The sequence below is a fragment of the Rhinolophus ferrumequinum genome, chromosome 22, assembly GCF_004115265.2.
Source record: "Rhinolophus ferrumequinum isolate MPI-CBG mRhiFer1 chromosome 22, mRhiFer1_v1.p, whole genome shotgun sequence".
Lineage (NCBI taxonomy): Eukaryota > Metazoa > Chordata > Mammalia > Chiroptera > Rhinolophidae > Rhinolophus > Rhinolophus ferrumequinum.
In genome coordinates this window covers 5,453,138-5,472,872 of record NC_046305.1, presented here as the reverse complement: position 1 = coordinate 5,472,872, position 19,735 = coordinate 5,453,138, and the positions used below count along the sequence as shown (strand labels likewise).

The 19,735-nt window shown below is 45.2% G+C and overlaps 1 protein-coding gene across 1 annotated transcript in view; it reads left to right on the top strand.

Annotated features, from left to right (window-relative positions):
* Positions 1-19,735, top strand: part of ADCY10 (adenylate cyclase 10) — a 51,051-nt gene that overhangs the window by 6,806 nt on the left and 24,510 nt on the right. Inside the window, 12 exon segments of the mRNA XM_033092104.1 lie at positions 943-981; positions 1,171-1,314; positions 2,980-3,185; positions 3,663-3,759; positions 5,516-5,604; positions 8,264-8,455; positions 10,249-10,265; positions 10,267-10,365; positions 11,326-11,402; positions 12,879-13,071; positions 14,923-14,978; positions 18,440-18,593. Of these exon segments, the coding sequence (XP_032947995.1) occupies positions 943-981; positions 1,171-1,314; positions 2,980-3,185; positions 3,663-3,759; positions 5,516-5,604; positions 8,264-8,455; positions 10,249-10,265; positions 10,267-10,365; positions 11,326-11,402; positions 12,879-13,071; positions 14,923-14,978; positions 18,440-18,593 (1,363 nt within the window).

Below are 19,735 nucleotides of genomic sequence, written 5' to 3'. Positions count from 1 at the left end.
ATCCAGAGTACTGCTGGGAAAGAATGCTTTGCATTTGTTGAAACACTGAATTAGAGCCTACTTTGACAAGAACTGTAGCAGTAATGCTCTTAGCTAGTATTCACTGGTAGCAAGCACAGTCACTAAGAGAATGCTGTATGAATAGATGAGTGATTTTTAGTGAACTCATCAGTAATATGTTTCCTCATGATGGATTCTGAAGCACTTAGAGCCGACTGGAAAATCTGGTCTCCTTTTCAACCTCTGCCCACCATCTTGTTGACATTATTTGAACTGTTCATGAAGAAAACGACTTACTTTCTTCAGGTAAAGTCTAGGTCTAGTCTTCCATCAGGCTCCAAGTTTGCTAGTAATACCTTAATATAACCCACTGAACAAAGGTCAATGCTCCTGAAAAACAGAAATGGTATCTAATTTTTTTTGCATCCCACTCAGTACAACAGCATTCAACAAATTTGTGATGAAGCATAAATAAAACGAAAAAAATTGTCCATTTATGTGCTAAAGCCTAAATAAACACAATGCAGGTTGACCGTAGTTGTAGTTTCCCAATTTTCTGAATCTCAGTCCTTATGGCTCCTGTCACGCATCCACTTGCACAAGCTCATAACAACCTCGATTGGTGGAAAGCCTTCCATTGTCATAGGAGTAGGGTAGCTGTCCTCAGAGCTCATCAGAAATCCCCCCTCCTCCTTTCCTATCTTCTCCCACTCACAGAAACGGAACATGTACACAATCTAGTTCAATGTACTCATCCCACATTTGAGGAAACACACTCAGGTAGGGTTAAGGGACATCTTGTCTGAAATGACATCTCTAGGATAAGTCTCTTCTCTTAATCGCTGTTCTCTCGACCTAATTTCGATGACACTGATGAAGAATGAATGTTCTTTATTAGCTTTAAGAAATCAGTGTCTGATGTATCTTTCCCTTTTCTCACAGAGGTGTTGATTTTTGGAGGAGACATCTTAAAATTTGCAGGTAGGGGAGCTCCCTGAGATGGGAGGGGTCGAAAGGCACGCTACGATGCCTGGGCTCCGCCACGGGAGGCAGCTCAGAGACAGCGATGGCCAGGAGACTGGCGTGAGGGCTGTTTCTATACAGATTTCATCCAAAATGGACTGATCCCCAAGGCAGGCCAAGACCCCCCGGTATGTCTGTCTCCTCAAGGTGATTCACTTCTCGCCCTGTGGAAGGTGGAGCGAAGGCAACTGAAAAACATTATCACCTTGGTAATTAAATGCAGCCTGGAGATCCAGGGATTGTTTGAGACCCAGGAGTCAGAAGAAGGCCTGGACGTCCGAGTCAAGATAGGTAAGCTTTGGAGAAAGAGAAGATGCTGCAGCAGTTGCATATGGTCCTGGCTCCCGAGGCATCGCTCTCCCAAAGAGAACACAGTGGAACAGGCGGCCCCGCCCCGCCAGCGTGCCTTGAAGTTGGGCATTAGGCTAACCAGAATGTGAATGTGGGCCCCCTCCCTTACCAGCTGAGAGCATTCCGGCTAATCCCAATTATCTCCCTCATCGGCTCTTACAAAGAGTAAATTTAAGTAGCCAGTGTCGGCCCTGGCCCGTAGCAACCAGTGCACCAAGTATCTTTTCATTACTATTACTGTTGTTGTTGTCGTCAGGGCTTGCTGCTGGCAGCAGTGTGTACCGTCGCATACAGTAGAGAGTAGCTTGTGATTTCATTCATTCAGCCGTGTCCTCAAACCAGTCACCCCACTTCCTAAGAATGCTGCACAAGAAAAGCTTAACGGGTCAGCCTACAGTGCAGCTCCAGCTTAACAGGGGGCTTCTTAAAGTCACACATCGAATTACGATCACATTTGTGTCTGTGTTGTTCACACCCACAGTCTGTAGCAGACAATACCCACATTGTGTCATTTCTGCGGCACCACAGTCCTGAGCTGGAGGCATCAGGATTCCCAGTTCGCCGGGCCAGGAATGGCATTCTGAGGGGTGTAAATGAATGGCCGTAGTCAGTGCTGCTGTGTTACCTGCCACCCAACCAACTTGGCAAACTAGAATTCTGAAGTGTCAGAGATGAGGAGCCAACACATCGGGGGGCACCCAGTTAACTGTTTCTCAGCTTTCTTTGTTACTCAGAGTTTCCAAATGACTTAAGTCTTCTGTTGAAAAAAAAGTCAAAAGTCGTTATAATACTGAGTATTTTTCCCAAGCTAACCCTAGAGAGTCTGATGCACTATCCTTCTGGAGAACAATGCTGGTTGGCTGTTACACAGTTGGCGACAGTACCATTATTTTTCAGGCGTCCAAGCCTCAGTGTGTTTCAGAGGGGTAAATATAGGTCAGCGTCGACAAATCAGCACAGCAGAGAGCAAAGGTTCAAAAAAACCTTAATGTTAATTAGACATTTAAAAGAACCGTGCATCCCTTATAGTTCATTTATACATACGTTTGATGTACATGTCACACTTTACAACGTTCTGTCTTCTGCTGCTCCAGTAACAAAATCTCCAGTTCCCAACTTGAAAACAGTTAGAAGCCACACCTGGATGGGACATCTGACTGTCAAAATGCCTGCTCCTTTCCCCAGCCTCTGGCTGTGACCTGAAATTCCATCCTATGTGGTTCTTTTCTGTTAAAGCCCGGACCTCTGATAAAATGCAAATCCTCCCCCAATAGGAATTAGCAAAGTCATTCTCTGTTGCCCTTAAGGGTAAATAAATTGAAGAAAAAGTAAAATAACTTTGGAGACTCATGGGGTGGGCCATCTAGGGAGATAAATGATACAGGAAGGTGAAATCGAGTCGCTGACTTTCTAGGTTTGGGAGAAGAGTTGTTCTGGAAGGCCTGGGCCCAGAAGAGGCACCCTCAGATCTCTATGTAAATTTTAGAAACTAGATCTTGCTCTGAGGTGGTACAGTCACACCAAGATTCTGATTTTCCCAAGAAGCCATGTGCTGGGGAACAAGCCAGAACTTCCCGTACAAACCTACTGTTTGCCTTCTCACAGCCCTGGCCGCTGGCCACATCACCATGCTGGTCTTTGGAGACAAAACCCGCAACTTCTTTCTGGTGATTGGTCAGGTGGTGGATGACGTGCGCCTAGCACAGAACTTGGCACAGATGAACGATGTCATTCTGTCCCCAAACTGCTGGCAGCTCTGTGACCGCAGCATGATCGAAATTGAGAGGATTCCAGATGAGAGAGCTGTTAAGGTATGTGTGGTGCTGCCGCTTACGGAAAGCTCTGCCCATCTGTGCCAGGGTCGCCCTGTTCAGAAGAACCACTGAGAAGGCGGGCGCTAGGAATCCTTTCTGGCGATAGTCCTAATTCCCTTTGGGGCATCCGCCCCTTTGCCCCTTTACACTTAAAAGAAAGAAATGGTGTGCAGTTTAACCAAATCTTATTTGAATTGAAATGTTATGAAAGGAATGTAAAAAGCATACAGGTGAGCCCCCCGGAATGGCCATCTGTGTACATACTGAAGATGGAGCTCTTAGTGACTAATCGGAGAGACTTTTAATGCAATCACATCCAAATTAAAGAGCTTCGTGGTTTAAGTATGCCCATCTCTGTGTGTCACGTCCTGGACTCTCCAAAGCGAACTCCCTGCCCTTTCTGCTGAGAAATTACGTTCGAGGGACCAGACAACTCTCCGACTCACCAAAAACTTTCTTTCTTTTTTCAATTAGGTTAATTTCTTAAAACCACCCCCTACTTTTAACTTTGATGAATTTTTCACGAAGTGCTTGACTTTCATGGCTTACTATCCTTCTGGTGACCACAAAAGTAAGTAACCCCGACGGACAAGAGCCTCGGCCTCTACGTGCGGTCGGGAGGGTCTTATGCTGATGCCACGGCTCCATCACACAGGGCCGTGCCCCGTACAGCCCGGTCCTGAGCAGCACCCGAAGGGACCTCCCCCCACTCCCCGCAATATCCGTTCTCGGGACAGCCTTCCTCGGGTCCCTGTTCTTCCCGGCAGTGGCGCCTTTCCCTCATCTTCCAAACATGTACCAGTCTCCGCCACAATGAAAGAAAAAAACAACACGTCTATGAACCCTACTGTCCCTTCCTCTCTTTCACCACCGCACTGCTCACAAGCGTAATCTGTGTGTCCGCGCCGCGTCTCTCCAGCCTCTCATTTATGTATTCACCCCGTAAACATGGATGGCACGTGCCCCCGGGCCGTGTGCTCACCTGCTCTTCAGTCCTGAGCCCCTGACACCCAGCTTCTCGCCCCTCCTCCTCCTGTCCACTGAGACTATTTATGTCAAGGTCACTCATGACCATCAACTTGCCAAACCAGGTGGCTTCTCCTCAGGCCCCATCCAAGGTCACTCGCCTTAGATTGCTCTTTTTCTGGACACCAATCTTTGCTTCTTTCCTTGGGTTCAAGAATATTGTTTCCTAGTTTTGCTTTTCCCCCTTGTTCCCCATTTTCAGGGCCCTTTGCTCAGTCTCCTTCCATTCCTTAAATGTCGGTGACTTCAGGGTTCTGTCCTTGAACCTCTAGTCTTCCCCACTCACCTCTTGAAGGATATTCATCCGTGCTCAACTTCCCTGTGATTCCCCGCAGGGCTGGGACGAGAGTGAGGAAAGCAGGAGCCTAGGGCACAACATTTAAGGACACCCTGTTCTCAAGGTTTTGCAAGTTGTCTCAGACTTGTCCTGAATCATAAATTCATAAAAAAAAACTGGCTGTGGGCCATCCCCCCGCATGTCAAACAGGCATTCCAACATTAACCTGTTGTCAAAAAACGATTAAGAAGTCACTTTCAGTGATGCAAACAAATTTTATTGAACACTTTAGGACATGGACAGTCTCCTTTCGGAGAATTGCAAAATGAGGCAGGAGGCAAGAAGCTTTTACAGGCTAAAGAATAAAGGATGGGAAGAGACAAATAGAAAAGATCTGATTGGCTGGGGCCACACAGCCAATCGTGTTTGGGGTAAGAAGGCCCAGAGTCGGTTTGGCATCTGGGGGTTGGCTGACTGGATGGACTGTGTTTCTGGTCAAGCAAAGCATCTACAGGGACAGAAAGTCACCTAAGTTTCAGTGTACTCCCAAGGCCACCAGGGCAATGGGGTGACTTGTCTAGGCTTCCACAGAGTTGCCATCGAACCTGGGATGAGAAACCAGGCTCCTGAATTTCACTCCTGCTGTTCTTTCAACCTGATATCCCCTTCCTTCTGTCACCATCGTCCTCTGTTGATTGTCATCCCCTCATCTGTACATCCCCGTCACCTGTGGCGATAATTTTAACTCAAGTCTGGAGGTAAAAGGCCCCCCAAGTCCCAAAGTGTGATGATAATCAGAACAGGGCCTCAAGCTGCAAGCGACTGAATTTTGGGAAACCTGCAACCTCTAAGAACGGCTCGTTGGATTTCCCTTGGCCCTGCTTAGCCACTAGGTGTACCAGAGTCCCCCCGACTGAACTGTGACGGCCACTGCCCAAGGGAATGGGGCCGGGGAGCCTCCCCTCTCTAGCAGTGCAGAACCAAGCCTCTCTTTCTGAGCCAGCCCCCCCTTCTGCCCTCTCAGACCTCCTGAGGCTTGCGTGCATACTGGAGTCCAATCCCGAGCTGGAGTCGTCCCTCCAGAAATATGTGATGGAGAGCATCCTGAAGCAGGTATTTCCATAATTTAATTTATTGGCTTTCGGGGAGTCAGGGACCCTGGATAGCTGGAAAGATCAAGAAACCCAGTAGTTAGTAATATGTTTCATTGAAATAAAAGAGGTGGGGCTGACATTCTTCCTGTGTAGGGTACTATGAAATGGATCGTTCGAATCAGGATGCTTTTCAGAGTTAAAGGGGCATCGTTCATAATTGCACTGTGACAACAGGGAGGCACTAGGACTGTGTCACCTTATACAGCTGGGCAAACTGGAAGTGTCCCGAGCCTATGAGAACCAATGGCCGCCCTTTCTAGTATATGCCACATGGCAGAAAGATACCAGGTGAATGAGCCTTGGTGCACTATTTCTCTAAGTCACATGCCATTTGCTCTAAGCTTTGAAAGTTAACAGTATAGATAATTAGAAACTCTTAGAACTACCTCCAACCCCCAAAGTGTCCCTTCTTACCCGCTTAGATCTAGGCTCTCTCAAAGAGACTAATCCCCGTGAATTCTACCTCTCTCTCACCACTCACCATGTGCCAGGCACTCTGCTGTTTCATGTATTTATTCTTCACAGTCCTGGGTAGATAGCTTTATCTCCGTTTTATACATGAGGAAACAGACCCAGAAGGATACCAAAAACTTTCCTGAGGTTGTAAAGTAAGAGATGTAGCTAGGATTTGAACCCTGTTCTACCTGAACCCTACATTTTATGCACAGGCTATATACCCTCCTAACGTGGGCCTATTTTAATCCTTAATCTCACCAAAATGCAATTGTGTCCTGGAGGAAATCTTTGTAGGTCAAGCATGACCAGTGGGCAGCTGCCTTCCTAGTGTGGGTTCTAAGGTGTCAGGAAGCACCCCTCCACCGTCAGCTTGATTTAAAACACTACCTCTAGTGCCTGCAATTGTTTGACTCTTCAACATTTTTGAAGCTCAAGAAAATCGCCCTCCCTCCTCTCCCTACCACCAAGAGATACGACACTTTATGCGTCTTCAGTTGCTGCCAGCTGAGGGTAAGGTCTCCGGGAATGAGATATAAGAGAGACTCATGAGTCACCGGGAAAACTGTGGGCAGGAATAATGCACAGCAGGTGAAGAGATACAGCTAAGGGGTGTTGACCGAGCGTAAATGCATCAGGAGGCTTCACTAGAATTAAATGACAAAGTTTTATTCAAGTGTCTTAAGATCTTAAGACCCCCTACCAGCTGGGAACCCTACCAGCTAACACCCAAAGTGTTCCGAAGAAAAGAGAAAGGTTGAGAGTTCTTGAGAAAAAGCAGTCCTGCATTCGTAGCCTCTACGTGGGTCCGACTGAGAAGGTGACCTTCCGGATGTGAGGCTGTCTGAGCACGTGAACACTCTTTCCCAAGTCCTTCAGAGGGTTATGTATAGGATTTATGTACATCTCTGGGGCACTGAAGCACAACTGAGAAGTTCAAAAGTTCAAGTCCTCAGGCTAGTGAAGATAAAATAAAATCTGTTCCTCATGTTTCAGCCCATTCTGATTTAAGGAATTTTGTTAGGTTGGCTATGGTGACTCCATTTTGTTTCTTCACTCTTTCCTCACGGGGCTGAAAGGAGGCAAAAGGCAAACTTTTCACACCTTCCCGAGGCCTGACGCCCACGCCTAAAGTATAGAGATCCTTACAGATTGGTGGTTGTGTTTTCCAAACCAAAACCCAGAACACAGGATCTGATAGAAAAATCTTTCATTTATTTGTTCAATAGATTTAATATTTAATAATTGATTACTTAACAAATTTATTTGAAAAATCAAAGAAAATCATCATGTTCTTTAGTTAGAAATCACTGTCTTTTAGGAAAAGGATACAATTGCATGAAACCAGGACTACCCCAGCCAGTTAGGAAGCATGGCTGCAGGGTTCCCTGTACACAATCTTTCATCTAGAAGATGCATTTCATATTGTCACTGGAGAATCTGAGACATTTGTGCTATGAGGAGAGAAAAAAAAAAATGCAATGATTTTCCCCCATTGGTTTGCTATGCACTTAATTTAACCCAATTCAAGGGTAATGACGGCAGGGTTAACTTGCTCACAGTCTCCGTGGAGAGAAGAAGGGAGCTGAAGGAAATACGCCACCCCAGGGAGGCAGGGCGTGTGGCAGGTGGAAATTTTCGTTTTAGTTTGCTGCTGTCTATCCAAGCAAACTTGTGTTATTTCTCCATGCCTCAGTTATCGAATCAGTAAAATGGGGGTAAAGTAGGACAGAAGATGAAAATATTCTGGATGGTACCAGGCTATGAAAATATAAGGTTGAATTACACAGAATGCTATTCTTATCCCTAAATTGTTAGAGCCAAAAGGAACGGTGCTTCTTTCTCTTATTATGACGGCTCCTATTGGCAGGAGGGAGTAGCATTTGGGCAGGGGAGTGGTGGCTTCCCCAAAATGAGCACTTTCGTAAGTTCCCATTGCAAGAGATTTTGCTAGTGAATTCCACTCCCATCTGCTCAACTTTGGGCTGGCTGTGCGTGCTGTCCGTCACACATTCTGACCACTTCGGCTTCCCCAGAGAATCTGAAAAGGCTTGTTCCCCCGCAGTGGTAATTTCTCGTGTCGGGGTGGTAGAGGTGGTGGTAGAGGTTGGGGGCCAAGAACCACTGCCAAGGACAGACGCTAAAGAAAGTCTCTCTCTTGGCAGATTGACGACAAACAGCTTCGGGGTTATCTGTCTGAGCTTCGTCCTGTGACAATCATGTTTGTGAACCTGATATTTAAGGAACAAGAGAAAGCAGAAGTCATAGGCTCGGCCATCCAGGACGCCTGTGTGTACATCAATTCTGTCCTGAGGGTCTTCAGAGGCCAAATCAATAAAGTGTTCATGTTCGACAAGGTAAGAGGTGGGGACCTAGCCGTGATCTAAAGTCAGCCCTCAGGCCCTGGGACATTGGTCAGAGGAAGGGACTAGACACTGATAACCTAGAAACCTCAGTTTTCATTTCTACTTACAACAACAGCTTATAGGGGATATGGCACCGACTATGGTCCAGGCATTGTTCTCAACCCTTTACACGTACTAACGGCATTTCATCCTCATGACTACTCTAAGAGGTAGGTGCCCTCGCTATTACCCCATTTTACAGGTGAGGCTGTTGAGCTAGAGATGAAGATACCAAGACAAGATGAGACGAAGTTTTGCTCACAGTCATCCAGCTAGAAAGGGATGGGCTGGGATTCAAGCCCAGGTGCCTTTCCAGTCTGTGCTTTTAACCACTGCGCTTGACCAGCTCTCACTGTAGGGTCACCTCCAGCCCAGCATATAATGCATCTCCCAGAGGTTTTAGGTCAGGGGTTTAGGAACCTTCACGCCCCAGAAGGTAGCTTCCTGTAATCCCCACCTACTTTCATAGCTCCACTTCTGTTTCCCTCTCAGTTCCGCTGGGGTGGGGGTGGCTTGGAGGCAGAAAGAAGCAGTTTTATGTAAGAAAGGTGAACTTGGTGCTATGAGAGTTCTGGGGGAGTGGCAACTGCCAGCCCGGTGTGCTCCAGTATTTCCTTCCCTGTTCATCCACGAGAATCATGAGAAAACAGCACAGAACCTGAGACACAGTCTTGCAGACATGGCTTCTACAATTCCTAGTTGTGTGACCTTAGCAAGTCATTGAACTTCTCCAAGCCCTGGTTTGTTCGTGAATAATAATAGGGGTGTTATTTGAATGGGGAGAGTATTTGCCTCAAACGGTGGTTGAAAGTTTTAAAATACGTGTGAAGCGCTCGTAATGCCTGGCGCGCGGACGTCCCTCAGAAAATGAGCTCTGCTGCTCTCATCACCAGAGCGAGCCCCATGCCCACCTGGCCGAGCCACTAGGCAAAATTTCCAGGCAGAGCGGACGCACCGGGGCCCCCAGAAGGGTCGCCCTCTCATGTCTGCACAGATCTGGAACCAGGGTTTGCCCCTCGTATCGAGTCAGAGCCCAGCGCCAGTTAGGAATCTGACATGTCTACATGTATAACATTGAGTTCACAAAGTCTTTTTACATATCCTCTAAGGTACATAAGCAATATACAAAGATACAACATGTAGAAAGTATATATGTACCATAAAGGAGTTTACAAAGTATGTGTGTTAGTTGTGTGTAGCAGCCATACACAAATTATAAGTGATGTTTTGTACATGTGACATTAGTCGTTTCAGTGGCCAGAACAACCTCCACAGGACTGGGGTGTCCCCATTTGCAGGTGGATATACTGGAGTTCGTGGAGCGTAATTGACTTATCCAGGTTTCCACGCTTGGGCAGTGGCCTGAGAACACGGATTTTCTGACTCCAGAGCGGGCGCCTTTTCCACTGCTCTGTGCGGCTTCTGAGACTTTTACACTCAGCACCTTACAGCACAAGACCTTGGCCACGGGAGAGAGGGGACAGGAGCGAGCGTGCACACAACTCGCTCAGTGCAACCCATTGCCTCTGGACCAAAAGCAAGCCCTTCTTGGGCTCAAGCTGTGCTGTTAGTGCTACACTGGAAGTTATACCACGTTCACTAAAGATAAAATAGGCGTGAGAGGAATCGTGATGAAATCTGATTCAGAAAGCAAAAATTGCTCCATGCCTTGCACCGGGCCTCTGGCTGGTCCCGTTTAAAGCTCCCTGTCCACCAGCTGTGTGTGATGCCTCTCTCCCTCACAGGGCTGCTCCTTCCTCTGTCTTTGGTTTCCCCGGGGAAAAGGCACCCGATGAGGTCACTCATGCCTTGGAAAGTGCTGTGGATATATTTGACTTCTGCTCGCAGGTCCACAAAATCCAGTGAGTGTTGACCCTGATCGCATCTGCTGGTCCCTGACCCTTTTGCAGGATCTGGGGACATAGGACAAGGGTCGGGAGAGGGGGGTTCCTGTCTGGATGCCCTTCTGCCAGCATTCATTCTTCACCTAACGTACAGCAGAGCGGGCTGATCCAGCCTGACTCACTAGGCAGGGTAGAGAAAGGGCACTCCTGAAAAGCCAGCATGTGCCAGGTTTGCCAGAGAACCTCCCTGGGTTGTCTCTCCGTACTTCTGGCTTACTTCCTGGGAGAGGTTGTACTCTCAACACCGTATTGGAGCTCTGAGTTGATTTTTAATAACGGGGAGATAAAATGAATCTTTGGGTTGGAAATTTTTATAATGATCTGGCCTCAAGATGCTCCACTCACAGTGAAGCTGTTAAGAAGGTAAGGTTTACCATCCCCAGGGCCCTCAGGCTCCCCGGGGACCCTGACCTGCAGCTCTACTCCGGTCAACTTTTAACAGGCCACCTCCTTGTCTGAAATATTTCCACCTCCGCAGCGCCTAGCCACCTATGCATGCACGTCTCCTTGTGTACTATTAGCAAAGTTAGATTTTGATGCCACACACCTTATCTGCCTTACAATGACTTTGTGCTTTCTAGCAATAACAAAAAGAGTTATCCATTTGCTCATCCATTTGGGGTGATGAGCAGTTATTTTCCAGGAAAGTAACTCAGATGAATCCTTAAACAATAGCAGAGAAGTGAAGTGAGTTACCCCTTCTAAGAATCTGGTTCCGTGTCTCAAACTGCCCCTCCTCCACACCTGCAGACCACGTGCGGTTGCCCTGAACTAGGTCCAAAGGGAAGAGAGCACTTTATTGAAAACGCTTTCCACCGTCCCCACCCCACTGAGCACCACATCCCCACACTTCCCGCCTTCTCTGTGATCCTCACCTTTATCTCTTTCCCCACAATTCTCTTCCTTCCCTGGCGCCAGTACTGTTTCTATCGGCGTGGCCAGCGGGATTGTCTTCTGCGGGATTGTCGGACACTCTGTGAGACACGAGTACACAGGTGAGCTGAGCTAGCTTAGCTCAGTGGGCTTTGTGGGAGGGAGGACGAAAAACAGTGAGACGTGGGCTCTGCCCTCAGCAAGTTGAGAGTCTTCCAGGTGGAGCCAAGCTGTGTGGCTTTGCCCCCGGGCAGCTCGATGCTTGCAGAGCATGCGTTCTGGGGCGATGCGTAAGAAACACGGGCGAGGGAGAGCAGTGGGACGCTGCTGGCTTGTGGAATGAACAATTTCCTGTTAATGTTGAACAGTTACTCCTCTTCACTTCTGGAATAGGTCGGACTGCTTCTTACAGGCGATGCCTGTTGGCATCACTGATAAATAGTGCTAATCTCAAAAGAGAACAGTAAGTAGATTTTATCTCAGGACTTCATGCTCTTACTGTTACTTCCCTCTGCAATCCTATTCGGGTTTCAGATGTTCAGAAATAATACAGCTAACATACTGGAATCATCATACCTGAAATGAGAGAATATTTGAGATTGTCTTCAAAGTCATACAGGGTGGAGAGTGGATGGGAGTGAGACTAGGGCAGGATTGGCCCTGGGTTCATGATCACTGGGTGACGGGTCTAGGAAGATTCACGATACTGCATTTCGTTGTAGGGTCAAGTTTCTCCGTAATAAACAGTGTTTTCAAAAAGGAATATCTTAATCAGAAATATTTAAGTTTATGTTAAAGTGTAACATTGAAAACCTAACTAGTAATGTTAATCGAGGGCCTCCTAGCAGCCAGGCACTGTTCAGAGCGATGTACGTGTGTTAACTCATTAATTGTCACAAACTACCCCCTGCGATAGGCACTATTATCCCCATTTTACAGATTAGGAAACTGAGGCATGGAAGAGTTCAGGTAATTAGGTAGCATAGTAATTAGAGGTAGAGCTGGGGTTCACACCTGCACAGCTTGGCTGCAGAGTCTGTGCACTACAGCGCAATACACCTTAAAATAGCCCCTAAATCAGTCTCACACATACACCCCTTCCAGCCCCATTTACTCACTCTTAAGGAATCGCCAAAAGAAGGTGATTCGTTTTAAAACGAAATGAAATGAAAAATTTCATGAGCAGAAACATAACAGATGCAATTTTTATGCCTCCTTTGGAGGTGCGTGTCCCAGGCCCGAGCTTGTGCGTGTCTGTCTGGTAGCAGAATACCAACTATGCCTCATCTGAGCGGTTCAGCCTATGGCGATCCCACTTACAGAACCCTTCCGTATACAAGGCCCTTCTATCTCTGAGCAGCTCATCCCCATGGCCTCCCAGCTGAAGCTTTGCTAACAGCAATTGAGTCAACTGCCTGCATATTTTTAACAGCCTTTGGCTGAATATGGGTAGTGGAAGGTGAGAGCTCTGTGTCATTCATGGGGGGGCGAAAGGGGCAAAGCGGATGAAATGCCACTTGGGGACAGTAGTTCTCAGATTACGTTTAGCTCAATGGCTGTCTCTGCCTGCCCTTTGCCTCTCTCCTTCCTGTTAACAGTCATTGGTCAAAAAGTCAACATAGCGGCCAGGATGATGATGTACTACCCAGGAATCGTGACCTGTGACTCCGTCACCTACAACAGCAGCAACCTACCGGCCTACTTTTTCAAAGAGCTTCCAAAGAAAGTCATGAAAGGTGTTGCCGACTCAGGCCCGTCTACCAGTGTCTGGGCCTCAATGAGAAAGTGTGAGTGTGGAGCACGGATTTGCAGTATTTTCTACTAAGAAAGGGGGAGAATTGTGATAGCCAAACCTTCACCCATTTCAGATTCAAAGCCAGTTTATGCAATTGAAATCGAGTCCTCCTCCAGACCAAGGCCAGATTTCAAAATCCTCTTCTTTCTCCATCCTGCTGACATTATAGCATGGTGGAAGGATGCCCATTCTACCCTCAGTTCTAAGAATCTGAGGGTGATTCTTCGAAGGTTGGGCAAACAGAACAGAGAACCCCCTTGAGTATCTTTTGGAGCCGGGTGGACCCAGTGACCAACCATTAAGTATTTACTGATCATACCAACTGTGTGCCAGCACTGACAGGACTGATAGAGTATACGATACTTGTTCCTCCTCTAGGCCGTTAGTGAAATATATTCATCAAAAGCCCAGCTTATATGCATGGGTGTCACTTTGGGGCTTAAACTCCTTCAGTGGCTTCCAGTCATTTCATCATGATGATGTCCCAAATCCTTGCAGTGACATACCAGGTAACCACCTGCCTTTCCAACCTCACCTCCTCCTGTGCCCCCTCCTCTGGGGTACCTAAGTAAATTGTCATCCCCGTCATCCACCCCACCCCCAACATACTGGGAATACCACCCACAGCCAATTTTTGAAATCCAGCTCAGGGTCTGCTCCTCTATGAGGCTGGCTCTGGAACAACCTGACCCCAGCTCGGCCCGTTCAACGCTTTCCTGTCACATAACACTGCAGCTCATCATCTATTGGAGCCCTCATCACACACATCACAACTACTGGCTTGGTATGCTTCGCACTTGCTAGCTAGTGAGCTCTCAGGATTGTGATCTAAGAATGAACAAGACATTCTGAGAGACAGCAGTTTCTCTCCTCTTCCCCAGGCCCCGGCCCCTTTTTCTCTCTCACAGGTGATGAACCATATTAACCCCATATTAACTCTTAGATGATGAACCATATTAACCCTTCCTTACGCCCGGCTCAATCCTGGTCATGGCTTGGCCCCATAATAAGCACTCAATCATGATAAGTAAAGGAATGAATAGCATGGCAAGTGGAAAGGTGTTAGTCTTTATATTAGCAAGCCAGACTCTATGTCTTCAAGGGTCAGACAATAGACTCAGGGCTGAAGTTGGTTCAAGGAGCCTTTATTTTTCACATTTGTGTTCCCAGGACTCGGCACTGTACTTTGGCATGCGTAGACCATCAATAAAATGCTGTTTGGATAAGTGAACCAAGAGTAGTAATGTTTTGTGAGCCCTTATTAAATATTAGGCACTTTATCTCAAACTGTATGATTTTTCTTAATATCAGCCGTGTCAGAAACTATTATTATCTCCATTTTATAAATTTATAAACTGACACTCAGAGATGTTAAGTGACTTATCCATGGTCATGAATGGAGTGAACAGTGGAGACAGGTTCAAATGCCACAATAATGCTACACTATCAGCAACCCCAAGACCTCAGGGGTGTACAACAAATATTTACTTGTCTCACTGATACGTGGGGTTCAATTCACCTTGGCTGGATTTGGTTGATATTGCCTAGACTTGTTCACACGCCCTGGAGTTCAACAGGTCGTTGAGTGATCCAGTATGACCCCAAGTGGGATAACTGAGACAGTTTGGTTCTAGGTGTCTCATCCTCCCTCAGGCATGCTGTCCTGGCAATATCAGAAGAGCAAGCCCAATGCACAAGCATTTTTCAAGCCTCTGCAACCCTTGGGTCAGAGGTAGACTCTTGTTAGAGATGGAAAAGGAGGCTTTCTGGGAATTAAGAGTCAATCACTTGCTCTCAGGGTTTCCCTGTTTTGACTCTAACATCTTCTCTTTTCTTCTTCTCTTCAGCATGTTTGGTATGGCATACCTCACCTCCAACAGAAATGAGGGTTACCCTTTGCTAGGTAGGTCGTGGGCCTTGGTTTTTAAACTTCTCTATTGAACTATAACAAAACATACCAAAAAGTATTCCAATGATAAGTTGGTGGCCTCATGAGTGATCACAAATGAACACATGATCACCATCTATACCAAGAAATAGAAAAATAGCAGTACTGGGGGAACCCTCACATGCTTTATCTCTCTCCCTTTGCCCAACGTTTTCTAACACCCTAGATTCCTTAGGCCTGTTTTTAAAATGCATATAGATAAAATGATGCATTGTATAATTACATATGCCTTCTGTTAATCAACAGTGTGTTATGAAACTCATCCGTGTTGTTGTCATTAGTTTTCATTGCTGTGTGGTATTCCATTTTAGAAATATACAACCGTTTATCCATTCTGTTGTCATATAACATTTGAGTTGCCCGTTTCCAGTTTTGGGTTCTTATGAATAATGCGGCCATATTCTTGTACAAGTCTTTTGGTGAACACATATGCGTTTCTGTTGATTATATAGGTATGTAGCGGTGAAACTGTCAGGACTAAGAGTTCAATTTTGGGAGATGATACCAAATAATTCTCCAAAATGGTTGTATTTATTGATATTTTAACCTCATAACCAACAGCGTTATGAGGGTTCCAGTTGCTCCTCATCTTTACCAACCACTTAGTTTTATTGTTCTCTATAATTTTAACAATTCTGTTGGACTTGTAGTGATATCTCATTGAGGTTTCCATTTGTTTTTCCCTGATGTGGTTGAGCTGCTTTTTCAGATGTTTTTTGACCATTGGACGTGATCTTTTATGAAGAGTCTGTACTCATCTTTTGTCTATTTTTTAACTGGTTTGTATTTTTATTATAGGTCTGTTAGAATTGTTTACATATTCTGGAAATGGGCCCGTTGTCATTTGTTTTTACTGTACATAATTTTCCCATTCTGATCTTGCCTTTTTACTCTAATTATGCTGTGTTTAGTGAACAGAATTTTTTATTTTAATGTAATCCAATTTATCAATATTTTATTGTTAGTGCTTTTACATATTGTTTAAGAAATCTCTCTTCACCCAACAGTCACAAAGATATTTTTCTAGATTCTCTTCCAGTAATTGTGTTCTACCTTTTACATTTAGGTCTAGGATCCATCTGGCAGTGATGTTTTTGTGATTCTTGGTGACAGGGACCCTACCATCAGAAAGCTAAGTTGAGACTAGACAGGGAAACAGACATAACATGAGGTAGGGACACACCCTCTGAGGGAAGAGACAACCATGATGACTGGCCTGTGGGTTCTGAAGACGGCCATTTCTAGTGACACTCGTAACCTCCTTCTGTTAGATTGGAACATCCCTAAACATATCATCATAAATTAAATCCTGACCATGACTGTGTTAGGGCAACTAAGAGGAGGCTCTGTCCCACTCTTTGGGGGAAATGTTAGGACAGAATCTTGATGTCACTGGAACCTAAAAGAAGGCAACTGTTCCAGAATCGCAAAGGGCACTTGGGCCAGCAGCAGTGCCCCAGTTGCACCACATTCAGGTGGTTTTCAGATTCTGCAAGCAAATCATTTCTTGTAAGTCCAGATCCCCAAACTCCTGAAGGCTAGAGAGAAGGAGTGCCCACTCTCCCCCTCCTCTCAGTCTTTACCTTCCATTCTAGGATGTGCTTGTTGGGCTAATGATTGGCAGTGACTGGAAGTCCTAACCCCTTTTTACAAGATGGTGGACTCAACGTGACTGTCCATTAGAACACACTAGTACACTATGCACACGACTAGATCCGTCTGACCTAGTTGCCCTTTGTACCGATTCCATAGGTCCACATATCTTTCTTTAAAGCTACAGCCCAAAACAGACTATCAGAGGCTAGGAATATTGGAAATACACTTCTTGTACAAGAGCTCCTGTACAAAAAATTGTATATGCTGGCTAACAACAGAGATGACAGCACAAGTGTAGCTTATACAAAAAGTGGTTTGGGGGGAGGGTTCAAAAATCCATACAACAGTCCCAGATAGTAGAGCCTTGTTTAGATAGAAACAAGGTACATGTATCAGGTTGGTACAAAAGTGATTGCAGTTTGGGCATTTATTTTTAGCCTTTTAAACCATAATTACTTTTGCACCAACCTAATAAATAAGTCTCATTGACGTTACCTCATTTCAGAATCCACAGCTCAAAAGACAATCCATGAGGTCTTCCCTGTATGTGTTCTATATGAACAAAACACAGAGAGCTAGCAGATGCTGCTGGGTGGCCTTCTGGGCCTCGTCTTCTGAGCTCTAATGTGAGCCTCAGGACAAAGAAGAACACATCTCACAAAGTTCAAGTTCAGAGTCATTTTCAGAAAGGGACTGTTTCACCCAAAAGAAGCAATAAAGTCTGAAGAGTAGTTCTCCCTAAACCATACCCAGAAGTTTACATCACCAAGTACACACTTCGTTTCTTTGTATAAAACACCTAAACTTAGAGTAACGGTCTTCACTTCCAGTAGACGTTAGATAACACCTGGATATGGGTTTACTTTGTCAGCGGAGAACCATACGGCCCTCCACAGTAACCTCTCCAGAGAAGAGGGAAGAACAGGCCCCAAATGAATCTCCAGCTCCTTGGACAGAAATTGCCCCCTCCTCTGAAACTACAGTTCTGCCAGTTTCTTCCTATCCGTCCAGGTTTCAAAGACTATGGGCTGAGTTTCATGTTTTAGTCTGGGCATCGTCCTGTTACGTAATATTTAAAAACACACACAAAACGTAACAGTGACAGAGTTGTGCCAACGTGACTTTTATTTTCTTCTATTCCTTTTCTAAGTTTTCCGTATTTTCTACAGGAGCATGTGTGGGGAAAAAACCCTACAATTTATTTTTACTGAAAATTTAGGTTGGTCTTATGATAGGAGTCACCTACCCATGATTTCAAGAAGAAAACTGAATTTTCTTTTCACTGATAATGCCACTTGTAGTCCTGAGATAAGTATAATTTCTCATTTTCTTCACAGAATCAGAAATAAAATATTCTATCCATAATTATTCAACATAGGAACTCTATAATACATGTTTTTCCTAATGTAATAATCTATAGATTATTTCTACTGTGTTATAGAAAAAAAAAAAGAAAAAGGAAAGGAAAATGAGAATTAGAGTCAGCTAGCCCTGGTTTAATTCCTGGCTGTGTAATCTACGCAAATCTTAGTTTTCCGCACTAACATTAAACGGACATTATAATGAACATTATAAGAACACTTTTCCTCACAGCATGTGGGAACCAAATAAAACTGAAAAAACCACATGGTAACTGGAGAGCTCTAAAGAAAGATTTCAAATTTTTTTTAAGTGCACGGGACCTCAAGAAAGTCCATGAGCAATGCCGTGGAAATCCCAGAGGTCTTCTTAGACGTGGTATCACTACGTGTTTTTTTTATATCTCCAGACAATTTTATGTTGACTGGGTTTGCTCCTTTTTTAAAAAATAAAAATGACAGGACGTGATGAGGAGATCAAATACTTCAGGTGCTCTATGAGAGAATTTTTGACAAGCAACTGCAGCCGAGTCCTCATGTACGAAGGATTGTCAGGATATGGAAAAAGCCAGATACTTATGGAAATTGAGAGACTGGCCCAAAGTAAGAACCACAGGTGAGTGTCTTACAATGACCATTTCTTATGAACCCAGAGAATCCTGATGTCCCTAAGAGTTTCATCTATTTTAATACTTGTCCCTTTAATAGTATAATTTGCCTTATGTAAACTACCCACGATCTATCTAGTATTACTCGGTGCCATGCACCCTTGTGCTAAATAAATAACTAATGATAAACATATTGAACCAAGAAAATGAGAAGCTGGGCTGATTCCTGGAGGTTCTGGTTTAATGCTATGGGAGGCTTGGAATCGATATTTTAAAGCTTCCTAAGTAACCCCAGAGTGCATACAGGTTGAGAGCAACTGGTACAGAGGTTGAGACCACGGCTAGATTGGGTCTGCAGAACAAACACATACATTTATCCAGCTAGCTGTCAGCGAATCACTGGTTCAACCTCTGTAGCCTGTGAGTGGGGGCAGAGAATGTCGGCCTCTGGACTTCTCTTCGGGAAGGCAGAGCTAACGTACTTACCGCGTGCTGCTCGTCTATGTTCATATGAAAGCCATGAGGGCTCTCTTGGGGACAACCCATCTGGCACTGTCACAACGCGATGATCAGAATGGTATTTAATAACAGTGATGGTGACTAAGGTGGTGGCTCACGTCCTTTCACCACCTAACCTGAAGGCTTCAAGGGACGGTGCTTGTTAACCTTCCGTTATTTTAATTTGTATTTCTACTCATTTTTAATGTCAGGCCTGAGAGAGGTCAGTTTCAAAATGTCTTTAACGTCACTAGGGAGGTCACTCATAACCACCAGAAGACGTTCATTCATTCATTCATTCATTCATCCATTCATCCTGTCACTTAATGAGTAACTGCTGTATAGGTTCCAGGAACTGTTAAGTGCTGTATTCATTTGCTACAGATGCTGTGACAAAGTACCACGCACTGGGTGGCTTACGCGACAGAAATTGATCATGATAATTGATCATTGATAACACCTGATAATGTCTCTGAGTCCTGGAGGCTAGAAGTCCAAGGTCAAGGTGTCATCAGGGTTACTTCCTTCTGGCAGCTGCGAGGGAAAATCTGTCCCATGCCTTTCCCCGAGCTTCTGGTGATTTGCGGGCAATCGTTGGCGTTTCTCTAGGAAAATTTAACCTTTATTATTTTCAAAAAATATATGTAAAAAC